General features: G+C 43.6%; 1 protein-coding gene across 1 annotated transcript; it reads left to right on the top strand.

The window, feature by feature from the left end:
- The first annotated feature begins 7607 nt into the window (after positions 1 to 7607).
- LOC117354515 (oocyte zinc finger protein XlCOF6-like) lies at positions 7608 to 22515 on the top strand. Its single transcript, XM_033932185.1, has 3 exons — positions 7608 to 7732; positions 12675 to 12801; positions 19522 to 22515. Exons 1-3 carry the CDS (start codon positions 7706 to 7708, stop codon positions 21786 to 21788), a joined length of 2421 nt encoding a protein of 806 aa, XP_033788076.1. The 5' UTR covers positions 7608 to 7705; the 3' UTR covers positions 21789 to 22515.
- The last annotated feature ends 566 nt before the right edge of the window (positions 22516 to 23081 follow it).

The following is a 23081-nucleotide window of genomic DNA, read 5'->3' as shown; positions in this document are numbered from 1 at the left end:
CACCAGAACTTCCTTATAGCATATGGTGAGCCCCCAAAACCCACCTGTCTACAACCCCAATAGCCCTTATGTGCTGCAGAAGCCATTTATATGGCAGTACAGTAGGGTTTTGGTGGGCTCACATTTTCCACCATGAATGTAGTGGTTAGAGTGGCTTATGGGCCTCTCTATGATTCATTAGCCCACCCCCCCAGGCTAGTTAAGAGACCTGTGTGCAGCTCTGATGTCCTAGAGACGGGTATGTATGTTTTTATTCCGATCTTTGCGGGGGTGTGGAGTGAACACTGGAGGAGTGGATGGAGTGTCTTTTCTTTGTCTCTGCAGTGCTTCTCTGGCCACTTTGGATACCTTTTGGGCACTTATACCTGTTTTTTACATCGTCTAATTCACAGCATTTAAGTTTCATCCAGGATGTCTAGTAAAACATTTGATTATCCCTGCAGGACGACTAAGTCTAGGTCGGCCCCCATCCCACCCACCTACAGCCCTAACCAGTCCTCCAGATACGCTTCTTTTAGCTCTGGGGGCACAGCAGCATTCAGAGGCCTAGAAAGTCCTTGGATACGTCCCAAAAAATAGGTTTGATTATTGGCTCTTGGCCGACCTGCCTTTTAGGTCATCCAAGTGCCGACTTTTTAAATGTGTTTAAGTTTCGATTATGAGCCCCATAAAGTCCAGCTTTCACATCTATAATTGACCACTGAGAAAATGAGTGCATGGACGAGTCTGATCTTCGTTTAGAGCAGGGGTAGGGAACTCCGGTCCTCGAGAAGCCGTATTCCAGTCGGGTTTTCAGGATTTCCCCAATGAATATGCACAAGATCTATTTGCATGCACTGCTTTCAATGCATATTCATTGGGGAAATCTTGAAAACCCGACTGGAATACGGCTCTCGAGGACCGGAGTTCTCTACCCCTGGTTTAAAGTGTTATTTCCTTGCCTTTGAATACTTTATCGAGAGCCTTCATTCACCAAGTGCTATTCTGCGGAGTATTTCTTCCATGTTGTTGCTTCTTTGTTTATGAAAGAGCCAAGAAGACTGAAATCCTTTACAACTTCTCTTCTATCGCCTTCAAGCTCAAAAATCTTCATCATTTTCTGTGTTTATGATCTTTGTCTTATTTAAGAACATAAAAACATAAGAATAGCCTCACTGAGTCAGACCAATAGTCTATCAAGCCCAGCAGCCCATTCCCACGGTGGCCAATCCAGGTCACCAGTACCTGGCCAAAACCCAAGGTGCAGCAATATTCCATACTACTGATTCAGGGCAAGCATTGGCTTTCCCTGTGTCTTTCTCAATAACAGACTATGGACTTTTCCTCCAGGAACCTTTCCTAAAATCAGCTCCGCTATCCGCTCTTTCCACATCCTCTGGCAACACGTTCCAGAGCTTAACTATTCTCTGAGTGAAAAAAAATTTCCTCCAATTAGTTTTAAAAGTATTTCCCTGTAACTTCGAGTGTCCCCTAGTCTGTAATTTTTGATGTAGTAAAAAATCGATCTACTTGTACCCATTTTACACCACTCAGGATTTTGTAGACTTTAATCCTATATCCCCTCAGCCGTCTCTTTTCCAAGCTGAAGAGCCCTAACCATTTTAGTCTTTCCTCAAACGAGAGGAGTTCCATCCCTTTTACCATCTTGGTCGCTCTTCTTTGAACCTTTTCTAGCGCCACTATATCTTTCTTGAGATAAGGAGACCAGAATTGAACGCAATACTCCAGATGAGGTCGCACCATGGAGCAATACAGGGGCATTCTAACATTCTTAGTCTTGTTAACCATCCCTTTTTTAATAATTCCTAGCATCCTCTCTTAGGAATCTGAGCTCCCTCTAACTCTTCCGTAAACATCTGAAAACCTGGTTATTCTCAAAAATGTAACTCCTCCTCCCTCTCTGGTTATTCTAGTCCTCTAAATTTTCTCTTCATTTTGCCTCTTCCCTCCACTGGAGTTCCTTTCTACCCTAACTCTTGTTAACCGTGTCGAGCTTTACGAATGTAGAGATGATGCGGTATACAAACCTAAGGTTTAGATTAGATTAGATTAGAACCTATTTGCTTTTTTGGCCGCCACTGCACATTGGGCGGAAGATTTCATCGTATTGTCTACGATGACACCCAGAATCTTTTCTCGGGCGCTAACCCCCAAGGTGGACTCTAGCATTCGGTAACTGTGATTCAGGTTATTCTTCTCAATGTGCATCACTTTGCTTTTATGTTCAGTTTTAATCCCATGTTATGATTTTCCTCTTTGACTTTTCTCAGTAGATACAGCATGTCTTCTTTGCTGCTGGTAAAGAGCGTTGTCTCATCTACATAGCACAGGTTGTTTATATTTTGGCCATCAACTTTGAAACCAATGCTCTCTTCTTCCAAATTTGCTTTTCTGAAGATGGCTTCACCGTACAGGTTGAACAGGTAAGGTGACACAATGCATCCTTATCTGAAGCCACATTTTATTGGAAACCAGTGTTGCTATATTCAGTTCTCACAATAGATTCTTGATTTTCGTAGAGGCTCTTTATCAGCTGAGTTATGTATTTGGGTATTCCCATTTGTGCTAGAGTTCTCCATAGTTTATCGTGATCCACACAGTCAAAAGCTTTGTTGTAGTTCTAACATTGGCAATAATGTCTCTTGTTCCTCAACCTTTTCTGAAACCAGTCTGAACCCGGGTAGTTCTTTGCTCAACGAATGATTGTAGCCTTTGTTGTGCTATATTCAGCAATATTTTGCTGGCGTGTGGAATCGATGCAATCGTTCTGTAGTTGTTACAGTCTTTGGCATCACCTTTCTTCAGTATAGGTATGAACAGTGATCTCCGATCGATTGGCCATCTCTGAGTTCCTTGAGTACCCTGGGATGTATTCTATCAGGTCCTATCTCATTGTGTTTTTTTTTTTTTTTTTAACTTTAGATAGCTCCTTGCTGTCTTCTGAGAATCTCTCCTGGTCTATCACACATCCATAGCAAAAAAACAACAACAAAGGTGACCAATGGTGTTCAGTCTCTTTTTATTGTGATCGACTTGACACGATCGTGTTTCGGCCCACAAGGGGTCTGCCTCAGGAGTCTTGTAGTTAATTTGTGATAGACAGAATCACAATGCTCTTTTACTCATCATGAAGGTTTTATACGGAGTAGTACTTTCCAAGATGAGTAAAAGAGCATTGTGATTCTGTCTATCACAATTTAACTACAAGACTCCTGAGGCAGACCCCTTGTGGGCCGAAACACGATTGTGTCGAGTCGATCACAATAAAAAGAGACTGAACACCATTGGTCACCTTTGTTGTCATTTTTTTGCTATTCACGATTGTGAAGGCAGATTCTCCTGTTCATATTCCTACCACACATCCATTCCATTTTGCATTCGTTTTCTGTGAACACAGAGCATAAGAACATAAGAACATAAGCAGTGCCTCCGCCGGGTCAGACCATAGGTCCATCCCACCCAGCAGTCCGCTCCCGCGGCGGCCCGAACAGGTCACGGCCTGTCTGAGTCACCAGAAGGGGCCCCCTTGCCACCTTGGTTTCCCATTGAGTCCTATCTTCCCATCGAAGTCCTAACCCTCCGGTCTTGCACATCCACGACCTGGTTGGATTTCTATACTTATTACCTGGTTAGCTTTCTATACCTGTGTTACATCCCAGAACCTCTCTCAGTATCCCACGATCCCCCTATCCCTCAGGAATCCGTCCAATCCCTGTTTGAATCCTTGTACCGTACTCTGCCTGATCACTTCCTCCGGTAGCGCATTCCAAGTGTCCACGACCCTTTGGGTGAAAAAAAACTTCCTTGCATTTGTTCTGAACCTATCTCCCTTCAGTTTCTCCGAATGCCCCCTCGTGCCTGTTGATCCCTTCAGCCTGAAGAATCTGTCCCTATCCACCTTCTCTATGCCCCTCATGATCTTGAAGGTCTCTATCATATCTCCCCTGAGCCTCCTTTTTTCCAGAGAGAAGAGCCCCAGCCTATCCAACCTCTCGGCGTATGGGCAGTGTTCCAGCCCTCTTACCAGTTTCGTTGCTCTCCTTTGGACTCTCTCAAGTACCGCCATGTCCTTCTTGAGGTACGGCGACCAATATTGAACGCAGTATTCCAAATGTGGACGCACCATCGCTCGATACAATGGCATGATGACTTCCCGCGTCCTGGTTGTTATGCCCCTCTTTATGATGCCCAGCATCCTGTTGGTTTTTTTCGAGGCTGCTGCGCACTGTGAAGATGGCTTCAGTGATGCATCCACCAGCACACCCAAGTCTCTCTCAAGACTGCTGTCTCCCAACAATGCCCCCCCCAATTTGTAGTTGAACAACGGGTTCTTTTTCCCTATATGCATGACCTTGCATTTTTCCACGTTAAAGCGCATTTGCCATTTGTTTGCCCAGTCTTCCAGCTTGTCCAGGTCCCTTTGCAGGTCCTCACACTCCTCCCTGGACCTAACTCTGCCGCACAGTTTGGTATCGTCTGCAAATTTTATAACCTCGCACTTTGCCTCCTTTTCCAGGTCATTGATAAATATGTTGAAGAGTAACGGCCCCAGCACCGATCCCTGTGGCACACCGCTCGTGACTCCCCGCCAGTCAGAGTATTATCCCTTTACTCCGAAATACTTGTTAAGCCATTCAGCCTTATCAGTTTTGCATATTTGTCCCCTTCACCCTTGAGTCTCACAATGCCATTTTGACATTTTCTTATCACTTACATATCTAAAAAAGTGTTTTGTCACCCAATTTTACTGGATTTGCATCTTTGCTTTTCTGACAGCTTTTCCTTCTTCTTGTAGCGTTTCTACATATTTGTGCCTGTCTTCCTCGTTCTGCGACATCATGTCATTTATGAAGGTTTAACCTTTTATCTCTTTCTCTTATCTTTTCAGCTGCTACATTTGAGAATCAAAGCAGTTTTCTTTTCCTTTTACCTTTATGTGCTTTTCTAACATCAAGGTTTATCACCCTTAAAATAGCTCCTTTCAGTTTTGCCCACTGCTGTTCTGCTTCGTTCAGCTTTTCCCATCCAACTAACTCTTCCTTGAGGTATTCCCCCATCATAACAAAGTCTTTCGAAGTCTAGAACCTTCAAACTTGAGTAAGTCTTCCCTTCCTACATCTTAACATCATTCGGTGATCACTAGATGCGAAATGATCTCGCGCCATAACATCAGAAACACTTTCCCTATTTGTAAGCACCAGTTCCAGAATAGTTCTGTCCCAAGCGGGTTCCGTTACTAATTGCTGAAACAATTCTTCCTGTGGCGAATCCAAGATCTCCTTGCTTATAGACGACTAAGGCTTTAATAAGCGATCTATCAAAATATGATAAACTTAAAATTTTCATTATTCCCTAATATAGCAGCATTCATTGTCTCATATTTATATATTAGACATAAACTTGCCCACCAAAATGTGAAATTGAGGCGATCCCAGTTTTTCCAGTTTCGTGATTTTAAGGCCAAATGGGATAGACACATGGGATCTATTCACAGAGAAAGGTAGGGGAGGGTCATTGGGGTGGGCAGACTAGATGGGCCGTGGCCCTTATCTGCCATCTATTTCTATGTTTCTATGTGTAATCAGTTGTATAGCTGTACTTGTCATAATTAAAAAGAGACGTCTTTTATGTTTATCTAGGGGATCTTTAATATGCAAAATAGTACCACAAATTATTATTTCATAAGTTAAAGGAATCTCAGAATTTAAAATATTATTAATTTTTCCCCAAATTGATTTCCCAAAAAATCAGAATTCTAGGGCAGTAAAACAATTTTAAATTAATTTGGGGCCCATTGACGTCCTTTGTAGAATCTCTATAGTTATGGTTTGTTATTAGATAATATGCACATCCAGGGAGGGAGGGAGGGAGGGATGGGAGGTAAATAAGGTTGGAAAAATTGTTGGGAAAGTGTTGATGGGGGGAGGGGAGGGTATTAATAAGCTTGGATATTTGAAAAATTTTAAGTGATGTCTATATTGTAAAATGATTAATTTACTACTGTATTTCACTTATTGTATATATTTTTAAAATGAATAAAGTATTTAAAAAAAAATGATAAACTTGAAAATTGACCCTGCAGCAGGGATGGCTCAGTCAATGTCCAGCATATTAAAATCACCCATCAGTAGTACTTCCCCTTATCTAGTTATCTCGTGAACGTCTTCAATTAAATCTTCGTCCATTTCTTCTGTGCAGGAAGCCTGTATATCACGCCAACATAAATACATTTTCCATTCCCTCTTTCCAGATTAACCCACAGTGCTTCTTCCTTACCCCCTATGTCCTGTAATTCTGTCACTTTAATATTATTCTTAACATATAACACCACTCCTCCACCCTTCCTTCCTGAATAAATTATAGCCAGGTATAACTATATCCCAGTTATGGTTCTCTGTGAACCTCGTCTCCATCACCGCCACTAAATCTCAATTAAAAAAAAACATGTAAAGATGTGAGCAAAGCTCCAAAAGGCTAAAAGCACAAGGATGAGTGTGAGACACACACTCTGTACCATATGTGCTAATAATGGTCAGCATTGCTAAAAGAATTAGAAAATCAAATATAGAAATAATAATTAGTCAAATATTCATATAAACATTAAAACCAATTAATAAATAAAAATAGCAAAGAACAACATTGGTGATTCATATCATATCATACCTTTCTAGGAGTAAAAACTTGGAATGGCCTTACAGAAATGACCCGAACTGAACCTTGCCACATCATCTTCCGAAGAAAACTGAAAACCCATCTGTTTGACACTTAATCTCCTGCATCCTCTCTTCTCCTCCCCCTCTTATCTCTTCCCTTCTCTTCCTCTCTCCCCTCCAACCTATCCTCCTCCCCTCCCTCCCTCTCCATCTTCTCCCCTCTCTTTAAAGTCGCCTTGAGCCTATATAGCAGGGGTAGGGAACTCCGGTTCTCGAGAGCCGTATTCCAGTCGGGTTTTCAGGATTTCCCCAATGAATATGCATGAGATCTATTTACATGCACTGCTTTCAATGCATATTTATTGGGGAAATCCTGAAAACCCGACTGGAATACGGCTCTTGAAGACCGGAGTTCCCTACCCCTGCTATATAGGTATGAGCAATGCACAAATAGAAGATTAGATTAGATATCGTGATTTTCTACAAATTTAATCCCTTGTCATTTTATGGGCTCTATTAAATATAAAATACTTATCCAGTGGATTTGTCATTAAATAGTCATGCCAAATTAAAAGGAATGAAAAAGAACAGTCCAAGAATCAAACGATTTGCCTATCATCCCTAAGCTGCTAAAAAGACTGCATCTAAAATTCCTTATTCAAGCAGCAAACCATAGAACAAACACAAACTATAAAATCTATGCCTACAGTTATCTAAATTGATTCCTTGACTCATTGGTAGCACTACTCTAGACGGTGTCTTTAATACAGACACCGTCTAGACTAGCGCTACCAATGAGGCAAGGAAACAATTCTAGGATTCAGTTGAGCCCTTCTGTCTGCCCCTTGCAAACCCATCAGTCAGACCCAGCCAGCAGATAGACTGCAGGTTCAGCTTCTGCCATCAGTACTGGGAGTCTCCAGCAGATGGCAGCAGTCAGAAGCAGACTCTCCCACCTCCATCCCTCTCTCCTACTTCTCTCTTCCTCCTTCCCTCCCCCCTACAAGCCATTGGGAGAGCAGCTGAGCCCTGCAATAAGTCAGGGCAGGAGGATGGCCCCAGGGCTGGCTACTAAGCAGGTAGGAGAGTGGCAGGAGGTGATGCAGTGCCAGGCAATGCCATGGGGCAAGCAGAAGAGGAAAGGAGCCTGGCACTGCTCAATCCCTCCCTGGGGATCCAGAAGAGACACTTCTGCTCTTTCTTCCCTGCAGCCCCTCAGGCTCTTCTTCCTGGATCTCCTTTGCCTTTATGATTGGCTGTAGGGGATGCAGTGCCAGGCAATGCCATGGGGCGAGCAGAAGAAGAAAGGAGCCTGGCACTGCTCAATCCCTCCCTGGGGCTCCAGAAGAGATACTTCTGCTCTTTCTTCCCTGCAGCCCTTCGGGCTCTGCTTCTTGGTTCTCCTTTGGCTTTAGGATTAGCTCAGTTTCTGCTTCCTGATCTCTCTAGATCAGGGCTGTCCAAGTCCGGTCCTCGAGATCTACAGGCAGGCCAGGTTTTCAGGATCTCCACAATGAACATGCATGAGAGAGATTTGCATACCAAGAAGGCAGAGCAGGCAAATCTCTCTCATGCATATTCATTGTGGAGATCCTGAAAACCTGGCCTGCCAGTAGATCTCGAGGACCGGACTTGGGCAGCCCTGAACTAGATTATATTTCCATGTGCCTCCCTCTCTCCTGCTTCCCTTCTCTCTTCTTTCTTTGAACTAAGCCATTAAGAGAGAAGCTGAGTCCTGCACTGAGTCAGGACTGAAAAATGGCTGCAGGGCTTTGTGCTCAGCAGGTAGGTGGCAGGCAGGGGATGCAGTGCCAGGCGATGCCATGGGGCGAGCAGAAGAAGAAAGGAGCCTGGCACTGCTTAATCCCTCCCTAGGACTTTTGAAAAGAAACTGATCCCTGCAGCCCCTTAGGATCTTTTTTTTTTCTGGTTCTCGTTCTTTTTTCTGGTTCTCGTTCTGCTTTCTGGTGCTTTTATTCTCCTAGGACAAGCAGGATGAGTCAGCCACATATGGGTGTTGTCCCAACAGCTCCCAATTTGCGGATAAGCTCTCCAATAGCTCAGAGAGATTTTTTTTTTTCTCTCTCTCTCTGAGCACGTGCAGTGCCCGGTCCCCACTGGGCATGCCCGAGCCCTACCCATTTCCCCCTGCTTCCCCCTAATCCCCGTCTTTAGTTTCCGCCCATTCCCATCGGTTGGATTTTCTACAGCTCTCCATTACAACTTCACCTGCTTTGCCTGATTACCCTGCCCGGCTTGGCCTCCACAGCCAGGCGAGGGATGCACAAAGTGCTAAGGCGCAGGTCCAGTCGGTACATCCCTCGGCTAGGGAGTCACCCATATGTGGCTGACTCATCCTGCTTGTCCTAGGAGAAAGTGTAGTTACTTACCTGTAACGTAGGTTCTCCGTGGACAGCAGGATAGTCAGCCACACAACCCACCCGCCTCCCCATACGGCTGACCCGGCCACAGCTAGGAACATCCTGGGGTTTAGGGGGAAGCAGGGGGAAATGGGAAGGGCTCGGGCATGCCCAGTGGGGCCCAGGCACTGCACGTGCTCAGAGAAAAAAAAAAAATCTCTCTGAGCTATTGGAGAGCTTATCCGCAAATTGGGAGCTGTTGGGACAACACCCATATGTGGCTGACTATCCTGCTGTCCACGGAGAACCTACGTTACAGGTAAGTAACTACACTTTTTGTAGTTCATGTGATCTTCTTTGTTTACCTTTCCATCCTCTTTCTGTCTGCAGTCTCCAGCCAACCTCCCTCTCTCCCACTTCTCCCTCTGCCTCTTCTATCCCCAGCCTCATTTTTGGATTGGAGATCACAGCATACTGTAATTATCTGAAAGGTTTTTCTCTGACCACCGCACTTAGTTCCAGGGCAATTTGTGGGCAGAGCCAGCAGTTAGCTTGATTTGTAAGTTGATTTGAATCTAGATAGGCGTAGAGCTCCCAGAAATTGAAGATTAGATTAGATTCTCCGGTTAACAGCAGTGTTCAGCAGGGCTGTGGAGTCAGAGACATTTTGGGTACCTGGAGTCGGAGTCCTGGGTACCAGAAACTGAGGAGTCGGAGTCGAAGGATTTATCTACCGACTCCACAGCCCTGGTGTGCAGACCATCACCTGGATAAGTGAAAGAGCACAAAAAGACTGTCCTAACTCAAATTGCCGGGCTATCCAGGTTTTGGTCTCAATATAGACCGGCAGCTGGATAATCGCTTGCATCTGACCAAGCCCAAGGCTTTGGCTTTCAGTGACTGTGAGCATTTAAAATAATGCTCACTGCTGGGGGCCAGATATTGACGTGTACATCTTTTTGTTTCCATACAGTCTCATCTAACTGCAAGGTGATATAAAGGTGAAGAGGGAGAACCTAACTATTTGGCCAATATCACTGACCGCAGAATTAGTCTTTGATGTTCAATTCTGGGCACATGTATTGAATGTCTGGAGCTAATTCAGGATAAAGAAGCTTTTGTAGGCCCTGGCTGAATAGCGCTTGAAACCTGTATAAGGGATAGGGTTGAGGCCCTCTGCTCCACCAAATCTCCTTTCCTTTCCTGTGACCCCCTCCCTCCCACCTTCAACTTATGGAAGGGCTAACTAAGCCCACCTCCAAATGCCCGAAGGTTCAGTAGAGTCTTACGGGCAGGAGCCTAGTACAAAAACTGGAAAAGACGGTGGTGATTTCTTAAAATACATTGATTAATTATGTTTAAATGATTTTTATTAGTCCAGCAGTAAGAAGCAAATACAAACAGTAGTACCATTCAGGAAATAACATTTTCAACAATATAATCAGTTCCCCTCCCCTCCTCAAGAATCCATGGCCAGTCCAACAGCTGAGAGTGGGAATAAAATCTTAAAGATTCAAAAGTCTACTGCGAGCACGCGGTGTGAGGTCCTGCCAGAAGTGCTCCCACACCTGACAAAATTTGCGACCCGGGCCAAGAGTCAAGTCTCCCACCATGCGTCTCTCCAGTGTTGCGTGCACTATCATGAGGGATCTCCATTGTGCATATGACGGGGGATCACGGGAGAGCCAGTTGGTGAGGATGGCTTTTTTTCCCCATCAAAAGGGCTCTGGAGAGAAATGCTGACATTCCCCTGGGTTTGGACGAGGCTATATGATAAAATCCAAATAACGCCCTCGGTTGTGGAAGCCATCGCCTGCTACGTTGATTAGTTAATATGCTGGGGAATGATAAACAGGTCTGAGTGTCCATCCTGATCAGCAGGGTTTGGCGGGAATATTTTATTTGGTACAGACAGTAAGGCTTGAATCAATAGCTTCTAGAGTGGCCATCCATGAAGCGGTGAAGCTCCTAGCACTTCCAAAATTTTGGCAAATTATTATAAAATAAGGTAATTTACATGCCCAGCTGCCTTGAGTTGCATATCGAAAATGTGAAACGGATGTCACTTCCACACCCCTTTCTATAGACTCACACTTGTCAAAAGTTTCTTCAATATTCACCGACCCTCAGAAGTGCCACCACGATGCTCAAAACATTTTACTGTATCTGGCTTCACGCACTATATCTTCACTGGGTCCAGTGAAACTTTTGACAAGTGTGAGTCTATAGAAAGGGGTGTGGAAGTGACATCCGTTTCACATTTTCGATATGCAACTCAAGGCAGCTGGGCATGTAAATTACCATTTCACATTTTCAATATACAGTGGTGCCTCGCATAACGAACGCCTCGCACAGCGAACGCTGCGCACAACGAACTTCTTGTCTTGATCCGTACAACGGACTTCGTTTCACACAACGAAGTCGCCCGAGCTGCATCCGCGCCTACTGCTGATGCGTTGGGGGGGGCGGAGCTACTCTCGCCGCTTCCCCGATGCTAAAAAAAAAGAAAAGAAAAGTGGACGGTTTGCTCGTTAGGGAGCTTCGTTGCGTTTTAGACATAAAAGGCAGCCCTTCCACTCCCCGAGCAGGAAGTGAAGGGAGGAGCCCGGAGCTCGCGCCGCTCAGCTGATCCCACGCTCGCGCTCCGCTCTAGCCGGTGCAGCCCAGGGCCATTGGAAGAGAAGCAGCAGCCGCTGGCCGTCATGGAAGTGCAACTGGCTCCCTTCCGGGCCTGGGCCGACTTCTTCCCGGGCTCCGATCGCTTCGCCAAGCCCGATTTCAAGGACATCAACAAATGGAACAACCGAGTGGTCAGCAACCTGCTCTACTACCAGACCAACTACCTGGCGGTGGCGGCGCTGACGGTCCTGGTGGTGGGGTGAGTCTGATGGGCCCCGCCCTTTCGGACCCTCTCGAGCCACCGTTTGCTTTCTTCCCGGAAGGGTTTGGGGCTAACTTCAGCTTCTGTGTCTGGAGGTTTTCCAGTTCTAGCCCTATTTTACAGGGATGCTTAAATTAAGAACTAGGACTTCCAATAATGATTAAAAAAAATGGACGTTTAACTGCAATATTGGGTCCCTTCCTTTTACTTTGTTGAACAGCAGAAGGTGGTAGATGCTGGATTTGGCAAGGCCTTAACGCATGGCACTGCCTGCTCACTCCATTAGGAAACATACAGTGAAGATGTGCAAGATTCGATAGACTCTACTTAGTCTGTCTTTAAATTTAAAAAATGTGTGTTTTTAGATGTATCTAAATGAAAATAATAACAAAAAATTTATCTTTTTTATGTCATCTTAGCATATTTTATGCTGCAGAACGAATTATTTTGTTTTACATGTATTGTTATGGGAAAACGCGTTTCACATAACGAACTTTTCGCATAACAAACTTGCTCCTGGAACCAATTAAGTTCGTTGTGTGAGGCACCACTGTACAGAGTTTTGCTTGCACAAGAGCGATTATATAAAGGTATAGTGCTAATCTTCAAGCAAATTGAGTTGCTTATCGGCATATACATGAAGTTTCAGCAGGGTCGCACATGGAGGATCAGGCTCTGTAAAAGAGAGGCCCTAGAGCCCTCTTTTCCATGATACAAAGTTAGGAGAACTCAAAAACATTTTGAGCTCGTCTACATGTTTGCTTCTGCTTTATGTTTCAGGAGATGGTGACGTTTGAGGATATAACTGTTCGCTTCTCTCAGGAGCAGTGGGACTATTTAGATGAAGGCCAGAAAAAGCTCTACAGGGAGGTGATGAAAGAAAACTATGAGACCCTGATCTCAGTAGGTAAGCATTGCGGTTATCTGCACGTTTAGCAGACACAAGGGCTGATTTCACAAAAATAATTTGAGACATTTTCCTGAGAGGTCGTTATGCCAATACCAGGGCAAAGGCCTTTTCTTAACCCTTTCAGGACCAAGGGACCTATTTGTCCCATAACTTTAAAATCCTATCAATTTTGATTGGGATAGTCTACAGTTCTAAATTTGATATGTACGGATTCCATATGATACTGCCTTTATGTAAACAAACTGGTTCCGACATTCATTCATTAGCGTCGTTGCCAGATTGACGAGAAGATTCACTTGCCACACTGTCCATAAGCCAGAAGTGTGATTTTTTTAAATAAAAATAATGATATTTCACAAAAAAAATCAATTTTTTGGCATCTGCAAGCCCTTTTTACCATAAAAATGTTGTCGAAACCACAAAAATTGGCCTACGATCCTTATGGTCCTGAAAGGGTTAAGCAGGCTCGCTTGCTCATGTTCAGACTTACAACAGGTGAAGGTCCAGGCGTACTCGGACAAACTCTGTGATATGATGGTGGGGGCTTGAACCCCTACACCTCTTCCTGGGTTTACTTGAACCCTACTCTGCCTATATAAGATACATAATTCAGGCAACCTCCTATATCTCTCTCTGCTATTCATTTCATACGCCCTTCATTGGACCCTTTGCAGTATCTCAGAAAATCTAATCTAATCTAATCTAAACCTTAAGTTTATATACCGCATCATCTCCATGAGTATGGAACTCGACACGGTTTACAAGAACTTAAATAATAGGTAGAGAAGAAGAAAAAGGTTTACATGAACTTATGTGTAGAAGGGAGGAGAAAAAGGGGGAGGGGAGGATAGAGTTACAATTTGGTGAAAAGCCAAGTTTTCAGTTGTTTGCGGAATAATTGAAGGGAGCTCAGGTTCCGCAACGGGATGGTGAGGTCGTTCCAAAGACCTGTGATTTTGAAGAGAAGGGATTTTCCCACTTTGCCTGCATAATGGATGCCGCGTAGAGAGGGGAAGGCTAGTTTATACCTTTGGGCAGTTCTGGAGGAGTCAGGACTGGAGGAGTTGAAAGATAGTGGGATAAGGGGAGGGAGGATGCCGTGAATGATCTTAAAAGCCAGGCAGGAACATTTGAAATGGGTTCTGGAGATTATTGGGAGCCAGTGAAGTTTGGCAAGGAGTGGGGAGGCATGGTCAGATATAGCAGAGTTAGAAAAGGTATAGAAAAGGGTGACAAAAATGCTAAAAGGGATGGGATGACTTCCCTATGAGGAAAGGCTAAAGTGGCTTGGCGAAGAGACAGCTCAGGGGGTGATATGACCAGAGGTCTATAAAATAATGAGTGGAGTGGAAAGGGTAGATGAGAATCGCTTGTTTAATCTTTCAAAAAATACTAGGACTAGGGGGCATGCGATGAAGCTACTAAGTAGTAGATTTAAAATAAACCAGAGAAAATATTTCTTCACACAATGCATAATTAAACTCTGGAATTCGTTGCCAGAGAATGTGGTGAAATCAGTTAGCTTAGCGGGTTTAAAAAAGGCTTGGATAATTTCCTAAAAGAGAAGCTCATAGGCTATTTTTGAGATGGCTTGGGGAAATCCACTGTTTATTCCTAGGATAAGCAGCATAAAATCTGTTTTACTACTTGAGATCTAGCTAGGTACTTGGGACCTGGGTTGGCCACCGTTGAAAACAGGATACTGGGCTTGATGGACCTTCAATCTGTCCCAGTATGGCAATTCATATGTTCTTGTTATACCTACATTTTGAAATATTTGATTTTGATTTTGTTTGTTCATGTATCTTCCGCATAACGGGCCTATTCTCACTCCCTTTAACTCTACAACTGGAAGTATCCATGATTGTATTTGAAACTGGCCTTAAGACCTTTCTATTTAAGGATGCCTATGGACCTTGATCAATGCTCCCTGTAAGGACTGGCTGGGTGTGTGTACTTTTTTTTTTTTTTTTCACGTGAGCGACAAGTTTTAAAAACCAACAATTTTACAGATTTGCAAGTATTTTTGTGGGCAACTCCGGTCCTCGAGGGCCAGAATCTAGTCGGGTTTTCAGGATTTCCCCAATGAATATGCATTGAGAGCAGTATATACAAATAGATCTCCTGCAGATTCATTGGGGAAATCCTGAAAACTCGACTGGATTCCGGCCCTCGAGGACCGGAGATGCCCACCCCTGTCCTAGAATGTATGAGCGAGTCCCCACGCGCTCTGTATAGAGGGAACATAGACCCTGATATCTTATTTCACCTCCTGCTCGAAAGTTGAGTTTGAGTGTCATTGTTCTGAACTACATTTTCTCCTTTTTCCTGTCTCTAGTTGTATTTCCTTTCTACTTTCTTCCTCCCCCAAACGGCCATATACAGACACAGACCGTACAAGTCTGCCCAGTCCTGGCCTTAGTCCTTCAATATTTACTATTATTTTCTGATTCTAGATCCTCTGTGTTCATCCCACACTTTTTTGAACTCCGTCACCGTTTTCCTCTCCACCACCTCTTTCGGGAGCGTATTCCAGGCAACCACCACCCTCTCTGAAAAGAAAAATTTCCTTACATTGCTCTTGAGTCTCCCACCCCTCAACCTCAAATTATGTCCTCTGGTTTTACCATTTTCCTTTCTCTGGAAAAGATTTTGATCTACGTTAATACCTTTCAAGTATTTGAACGTCTGAATCATATCCCCCTGTCCCTCCTTTCCTCTAAAAAGAGAAAAGAAAAAAAAAAAAGGCAAAGGCAAATCAAGTAATACACAACAAAACAAGAAAAAGCAGAAGAAAATAAGAACAAGGATTATTCATCTCACGCACGCCAGACTCCCCCACGCCGACTATGCCCAGAGCCCTGGCTCAAACAAGGTTAAAGGGATTTCAGAATATCACTCCGGACTCTCGGTGATAACGAGCCTTAATAAACATAAAACGTGAAACTGTCTGAGGGTGGCAGTGTTAGTTTTAAATCATCCCATCTTACCAGTTTTCTTCCCTTTAAATCTGAAATAAATCCTCTTCTAGTTCTTGGGAGTAGGGCTGAAAGCCAGCGGCAGAGGAGGACAAATTGTCTGGCACCTTGACTCTGGGCAAATCACTTAACCCCCCCCCCCATTGCCCGAGGCACAAAATAAGTGCCTGTATATAATTTGTAAATCACTTTATGGTAACTATAGAAAAGGCAGTATATGAAGTCCCATCAGACACCAAAATAGATTCCACACAATTAGCTTGATGAGAGGAAAAGGATCTCGGAAACCTCCTTAATCCACATTTAATAGCAAAATGGAATCAAATTTTGCAGATTCCTTGTTTCCATCATGGCTCCAGAAAACCTCTCGCTGTGTGTTTAATTTACTTTCATAAATACTTAAAGCGCAAATTTTAATTGTTTTAATATATATATATATTTTTTTTAGTTCAAAAGTTTTATTCTGTTGAACCACCCACACTTATCTGCCGTCTATTTCTATGTTTCTATGGTGAGGCCCCACCTGGAATACTGTGTGCAATTCTGGAGGCCGCATTATCGCAAGGATGTGCTGCGACTGGAGTCGGTGCAAAGAATGGTAGTTAAGGGGGGTGGGCCATTAGGGTGGGCAGACTGGATGGGCCGTGGGCCCTTATCTGCCGTCTATTTCTATGTTTCTATGTTTATGTTTCTATTTGGCATGTGGGATCTCTTCATGGAGGTAGTTAGGGGGGTGGGCCATTAGGATGGGCAGACTGGATGGGCCGTGGGCCCTTATCTGCCGTCTATTTCTATGTTTCTATGTTTATGTTTCTATTTGGCATGTGGGATCTCTTCATGGAGGTAGTTAGGGGGGGTGGGCCATTAGGGTGGGCAGACTGGATGGGCCGTGGGCCCTTATCTGCCGTCTATTTCTATGTTTCTATGTTTCTATGTTATCTTATTAGTGGCGGGCAGCCCGAGCCTGACGGGACCCGTTTCGCCGTATGTGTCGGCTTCTTCAGAGGGTCACTGATGGCTCTTATGGTCTGCGCACTAATCTGCAAAACAATAAAAAAAAATCAAAAAATCATTGAGAGCTAATGCGGGAGTGTGTGATGCAGTGGTTAGAGCTACGGCCTCCGCTCCCTGAGGTTGTGGGTTCAAATCCCACACTGATCCTTGTGACCCTGGGCAAGTCACTTAATCCCCCAATTGCCCCAGGTATGCTAGATAGAGCCTGAGCCCACCGGGACAAATAAGAAAAAAGGCTTGAGTATCTGAATATAAATTATTTGACAAACTGGCTAGCAACCTGGAGGTCTGCTTTGGTCTCTTGAATTCAAATGTGTGTTTTATTACTCTTTTAGTAAATTAATGTGAAAAGATTAACAAACTTACTACTCTCAAAACTTTATAGCTGATATATCGCACAAATCTGAACGTTGTCGTAACTTAATGTGACTAAATAAACTCACTCTATATCCCTTCTCCATGGAAGTTTGATAAATACCATACTAATTCTTTTTTCAGGTGTTTTCTGAGGACAGAAGGACATGTATTCTCACATCCGTCCCACCTCACTAAGAGCTGTATATTTTTATTGCTTCGTTAGATACTGCTGGTCCCACATGCTCTTTCTGCACTCTTGTGTGCGGTGGGATGCTGCCAAAAGCTTCTTAAAGGTACAGAGCACTAGGCAGCATCTGCACTGGGGCTTTGTCAGATGACGTCACCCATATGTGAGAATACATGGGCTGCTGTTCTCGGAGAACACCCCGCTAAAGGTGAATAACTTTGATGTACTATCTGCCTCTGTCGCAGCGGTCAGCTTTGGCGAAGGACGTAAGAAGACTTGAGGCGGTCCGGAGGAGGGCGACGAAAATGATAGGAGGCTTGCGCCAGAAGACGTATGAGGAGAGACTGGAAGCCCTGAATATGTATACCCTAGAGGAAAGGAGAGACAGGGGAGATATGATTCAGACGTTCAAATACTTAAAGGGTATTAACGTAGAACAAAATCTTTTCCAGAGAAAGGAAAATGGTAAAACCAGAGGACATAATTTGAGGTTGAGGGGTGGTAGATTCAGGGGCAATGTTAGGAAATTCTACTTTATGGAGAGGGTAGTGGATACCTGGAATGCGCTCCCGAGAGAGGTGGTGGAGAGTAAAACTGTGACTGAGTTCAAAGAAGCGTGGGATGAACACAGAAGATTTAGAATCAGAAAATAATATTAAATATTGAACTAGGCCAGTTACTGGGCAGACTTGCACGGTCTGTGTCTGTGTATGGCCATTTGGTGGAGGATGGGCAGGGGAGGGCTTCAATGGCTGGGAGGGTGTAGATGAGCTGGAGTAAGTCTTAACAGAGATTTCGGCAGTTGGAACCCAAGCACAGTACTGGGTAAAGCTTTGGATTCTTGCCCAGAAACAGCTAAGAAGAAAAAAAAAAAAAATTTAAATTGAATCAGGTTGGGCAGACTGGATGGACCATTCGGGTCTTTATCTGCCGTCATCTACTATGTTACTATGAAAAGTCATATTCCCAGCAGAAAGGGGGTGGCAAATTGTTCTCTTACGACAACATACCATAACTTTATTCTTCTATACCGCCTCAATCAAACGATTTCTAGGCAGTTTACACCGAAGAGAGCTGGACAATCAGCGAAATACAAATAGTTAAAAGAAATACAACACAATGTCAAATTTTTGTTATCAATAAAGCTTCAGTTAAGAAATGAATTTATCAAACCGCACAGTCTTAATTTTTTTTCGAAATGCGCCATAGGACAGCACGGCTCCACTGATGTAACTACCCAACCAGGACTGTTGCTTACTTGCTTGAAACGCAAGAGTCCTGTCCAAAAAAGATCTGTATCTGCAACCGGTAATTTTCAGAGAGGTGAATAAATTGCAATTCCTAGTTATCCTCTTAGGGCTGTATAGCACGAAATGGGTATAGAAGGTAGATTGGGGCCAGTCCCCAAACCAGCTTAAAGCAAATACAAGAGAATTTAAATATTACTCGTGCTTCCACCGGTAGCCAATGCAATAGTCGATAGTAGGGACTGATATGATCATTTTTCTTTAACCCAAATATAATAATAATAATAATAATTTATTTCTTATATAGAAACATAGAAGATGATGGCAGAAAAGGGCCACAGCCCATCAAGTCTGCCCACTCCAACAACCCTACCCCCTTGAATTTACCCCCCTAGAGATACCACGTGTATCCCATTTACTTTTTTTTTTTTAAATCCCCCTAGAGATCCCACATGTGTATCCCATTTCCTTTTAAAATCAGGCACGCTGCTGGCCTGAATCACCTGAAGTGGAAGTTCATTCCAACGATCGACCACCCGCTATACCGTGAAGTTTGAAGCGGTTTACAATAAAGATACATTTGACAGTACTTGGGATAGAAACGGTTTACAATAAAGATACGTTTAGTCAGTACATGTGGTTTACAGTAAAGATATATTTTGTCAGTACATGGGATGCAAGTGGGTTACAATACAAGTGGACAGCCGTGTTCAATTTTCTCAGGACCTCCCAAACAATGTTGCAAGAATCCAGCATAGATAAGACTAATGCCTGCACCAATAATCTAAAAGATAGTGGATCAAAGTATTTTTTGATGGTTCTTAGTTTTCATAGCGCAAAAAAGCACTTCTTCGCCACTAAATTTGTGTGTTCTACCATTGTTAAATGAGAATAACTTCCAATGTTCACCCTTTCTTTTTTTTTTTTTTTCTAGAAAAAGATAATCCAATAAACAGTAGCGCAGAGATATATCACTGGGAAGGGGAAAAGATGTTATCTGAAAGAGACAAAGAAAACGCTTCTTCCTGTTCTGATGGTGGAGAAAAAAGAAAATGTCGGTGGATCGTGGGAAAGAAGCAGAAAAATTCAACAGTAGGTTCAGCTCTGTGTGAGCACAGTAGCAGCAATATCGCACATACAGAGGAAGAGCAGAGAGTCCAGATGAGAGATCAAAGATGTCTTTGCGATGTTTGTACGATATTCTTCAGCGATCATGTCACTCTGAAATCACAACAGCCATCTGACGCTGAAGAGGGACCATCTAGATGTACAGACTGTGGGAAAACCTTCAGTCAAAAGACAGAACTACAGGCACAACAGAAAACATCCGTAAAAGTGACAAATTTTGCATATTCTGAGTGTGAGAATAGGAAGAAAGAGCTAAAGCAGCACCAAAAACACAGTAAAGAAACAAGAATGCGTACAAGAACAGACTACGAGAGAGGTTTTATCAATGATGCAAATATTACAAAATTCCAGAAAAGCAATACAAAGGGGAGAATGTTTTCGTGTTCTAGTGGTGACAAAAGCTTCAATCAGGAAGAAAACTTCAAAAGAAACGCAAAATTCCACTCTAGAAAAAGTCCAGTTGCAGATACAGAATCTAAAGAGTGTGGTGAAATCTTCAGTCAGAAGGCAGACCTGACCGTACGTCAGAGACGCCACACAGAGGTGAAACCGAGTGCATGTTCTGAGTGTTGTAATTCTTTCGGCTGGAAGAAATGCCTCACTGCACACCAGGGAATTCACACAACAATGAAACAGTTTACATGTACTGAGTGTGGCAAAAGCTTCAGTCAGAAGGGAAACCTCACTACACACCGGAGAATCCACACAGGCATTAAACCATTTGTGTGTACTGAATGTGGTAAAACCTTCAGTCGGAAGACAAACTGCAATGTACACCAGAGAATTCATACAGGCATTAAGCCATTTAAATGTACTCGGTGCGATAAAACCTTCAGTCGGAAGACAAACCTCAACGTACACCAGAGAATCCACACAAAAGCAAAACCATTTCTATGTACTGACTGTGGCATAACATTTAGTTGGAAGGGAAGCCTCACTGCACACCAGAGAATCCACACAGGAGTGAAACCATTTATTTGTGCTAAATACAGTAAATGCTTCAGTCAAAAAACAGACCTCAGAAAGCAGCAGAGAATCCACACAGGGGTGAAATCCTTTACATGTAAAATCTTCAATCAGAAGGAACACTGCACAAAGCACCAAAGAATCCACACAAGTATGAAACCATTTATATCTTCTAAGTGTGGCAAATACTTCCATCAGAAGCTAGATCTCAAAAAACATGAGAGATTTCATGCAGGGGTAAAATCTTTTATGTGTTCTGAGTGTGGTAAAAGCTTCAGCCGGAAAGAAAGCCTCTTCATACACCAAAAAATCCACACAGGACTGAAACAATTTACATGTACTGAATGTGGTAAAAGCTTCAGCCTGAAAGAAAGCCTCTTCATACACCAGAAAATCCACACAGGACTGAAACCATTTACATGTTCTGAGCACGGTAAAAGCTTCAGTCAGAAGGGACACTTCAGTATACACCAGAGAATTCAGATTGGGCTGGAATCATTTACATGTACTAAGTGTGGTAAAAGCTTCAGTCGGAAGGGAAGCCTTACCATACACCAGAAAATCCATACAGAACTGAAACTATTTATATGTACTGAGTGTGGGAAAAGCTTTAGTCGGAAGGAATACCTCGCTGCCCACCAGAAAATTCACACAGGAGTGAAACCATTTGCATGTACGGAGTGTGGTATAACATTCAGTCGGAAGGGAAACCTCACTGCACACCAGAGAATCCATACAGGAGTTAAACCATTTAAATGCACTGAATGTGGTAAAACCTTCAGTTGGAAGACAAACCTCAACGTACACCAGAGAATCCACACAGAAGTGAAACTATTTACATGTACCGAATGTGGTAAAAGCTTCAGGCGGAAGGAAAACCTCACTGCACACAAGAAGATTCACTTAGGAGTGAAACCTTTTGCATGCAATGAGTGCAGCAAAACCTTCAGTCGGAAAGGACATCTCATCATACACCAGAGAATCCACACGGAAGTGAAACCGTTTGCATGTTCTGAGTGTGATAAATGCTTCAATCAGAAGGGACACCTTACTATACACCAGAGAGTCCACACAAGAGTCAAAGGGAAGCGCAAAAAAATAATTTAGCGGATAAACTGGTAAATTGCTGTGTATCTCCAAGGAGGAGGAAATATATTTATCTCTAAGTCTTGCTGATTACCATCATTTTCATGTAGTGACTTTGTTGTGTAATATCTTTTACTAAGATGACATTGCTGTATTTATAGAATAGGAAGCAAGGAGAAATGTTGCCCAGCTATAAAAAGGTGCCCACCTCTGACTCATGTAATAGGGTGGTATCAATCATGCAAAACTTTCAGCAGAAGAAGACATCCCTGATGCAGCCCTAGGCTATGTTGAATTTGTTTGTGGACCGACTGCAGCAGGAAATAAACATAATGCATAAGTTAAAAGGACTAAAAACTTTTAGGTAGACTCTTGCGGCCTCTTTTACAAAGCCGCGTGGAAACAGCCCCGAAGCCCTTTAATTCTCTATGGGCTTCGGGGCCGTTAGCGCGGCTTTGAAAAGAGGCCGTTAGAGATTTTTAAAAAAGTTAATTTAATGCTACTATTGCACTCAGGGAAAATCATCAGAACAATATTAATCATAGAGGTGTTCATTCAGCGTGACCATTTGGTGATTTGAATTGAGAGAGAAAGACAGAAGATTCTGAAGTGGAAAGAAATTTGAGGCAGATTGAACTCGTCTTCAGCGCTGAAACCAGCCCAAAATCCATGTTCTGTCATGTTTTGGTTTTAGCCAAAACTGTCAGTGCATTTTCAAAACTCCCCCGCCAAAATTTGTTCCTTGATCAAATGCCGCTGTCCTCCCATGGGTGACAGAAAACCAGGCAGCATGGTCCCTTGACTATAGGCGGACCTCAGGATTCCTTGACAAAAAGCTGGCACCCACCCACCAAAAGCCATTGCCACTGCTGCTAATGCCCTCATTACACGTAGGCCCTTCTTGGACATCATTTAAAAGTCCTGATTGTCTAATGGCCTCTGGGGCAGGAGTGATCCCCATTGGCAGGAGATCATGGCAGCCATTCTTAGGTTGGAACCAGCAAAGGCAGGAGCAACTGGGAGTCACTCTTGCCCACGCCTGTTCCAAACTCAAGATGGTTGCCACCACCTCCCATGACAGTCTCGTGAGGCTGTCGTGAGAAGTCATGGCAGCCATTTTGAATGCAAACCTGGGCTGTGTAGGTGTGACTGAGGATCATTCCTGCCCCAAAGAGGTCAGTAGAGCACCAGGGCTTTTAAGTTAGAGCTTGGGAGAGTTGTGGCATCAGGGACTGCAGCTTTAGGTGGGTGGAGGGCTGGCTTTCTGTCGGGGGTTGGGGAGGTCTGCAGCCTGCTTTTGGTTGGGAGGGGGCT

The sequence above is a fragment of the Geotrypetes seraphini genome, chromosome 2 (genome assembly GCF_902459505.1).
Source record: "Geotrypetes seraphini chromosome 2, aGeoSer1.1, whole genome shotgun sequence".
Taxonomy (NCBI): Eukaryota; Metazoa; Chordata; class Amphibia; order Gymnophiona; family Dermophiidae; genus Geotrypetes; species Geotrypetes seraphini.
Note: the sequence above shows the minus strand (reverse complement) of the source record. Positions and strands in the feature narration are given on the sequence as shown.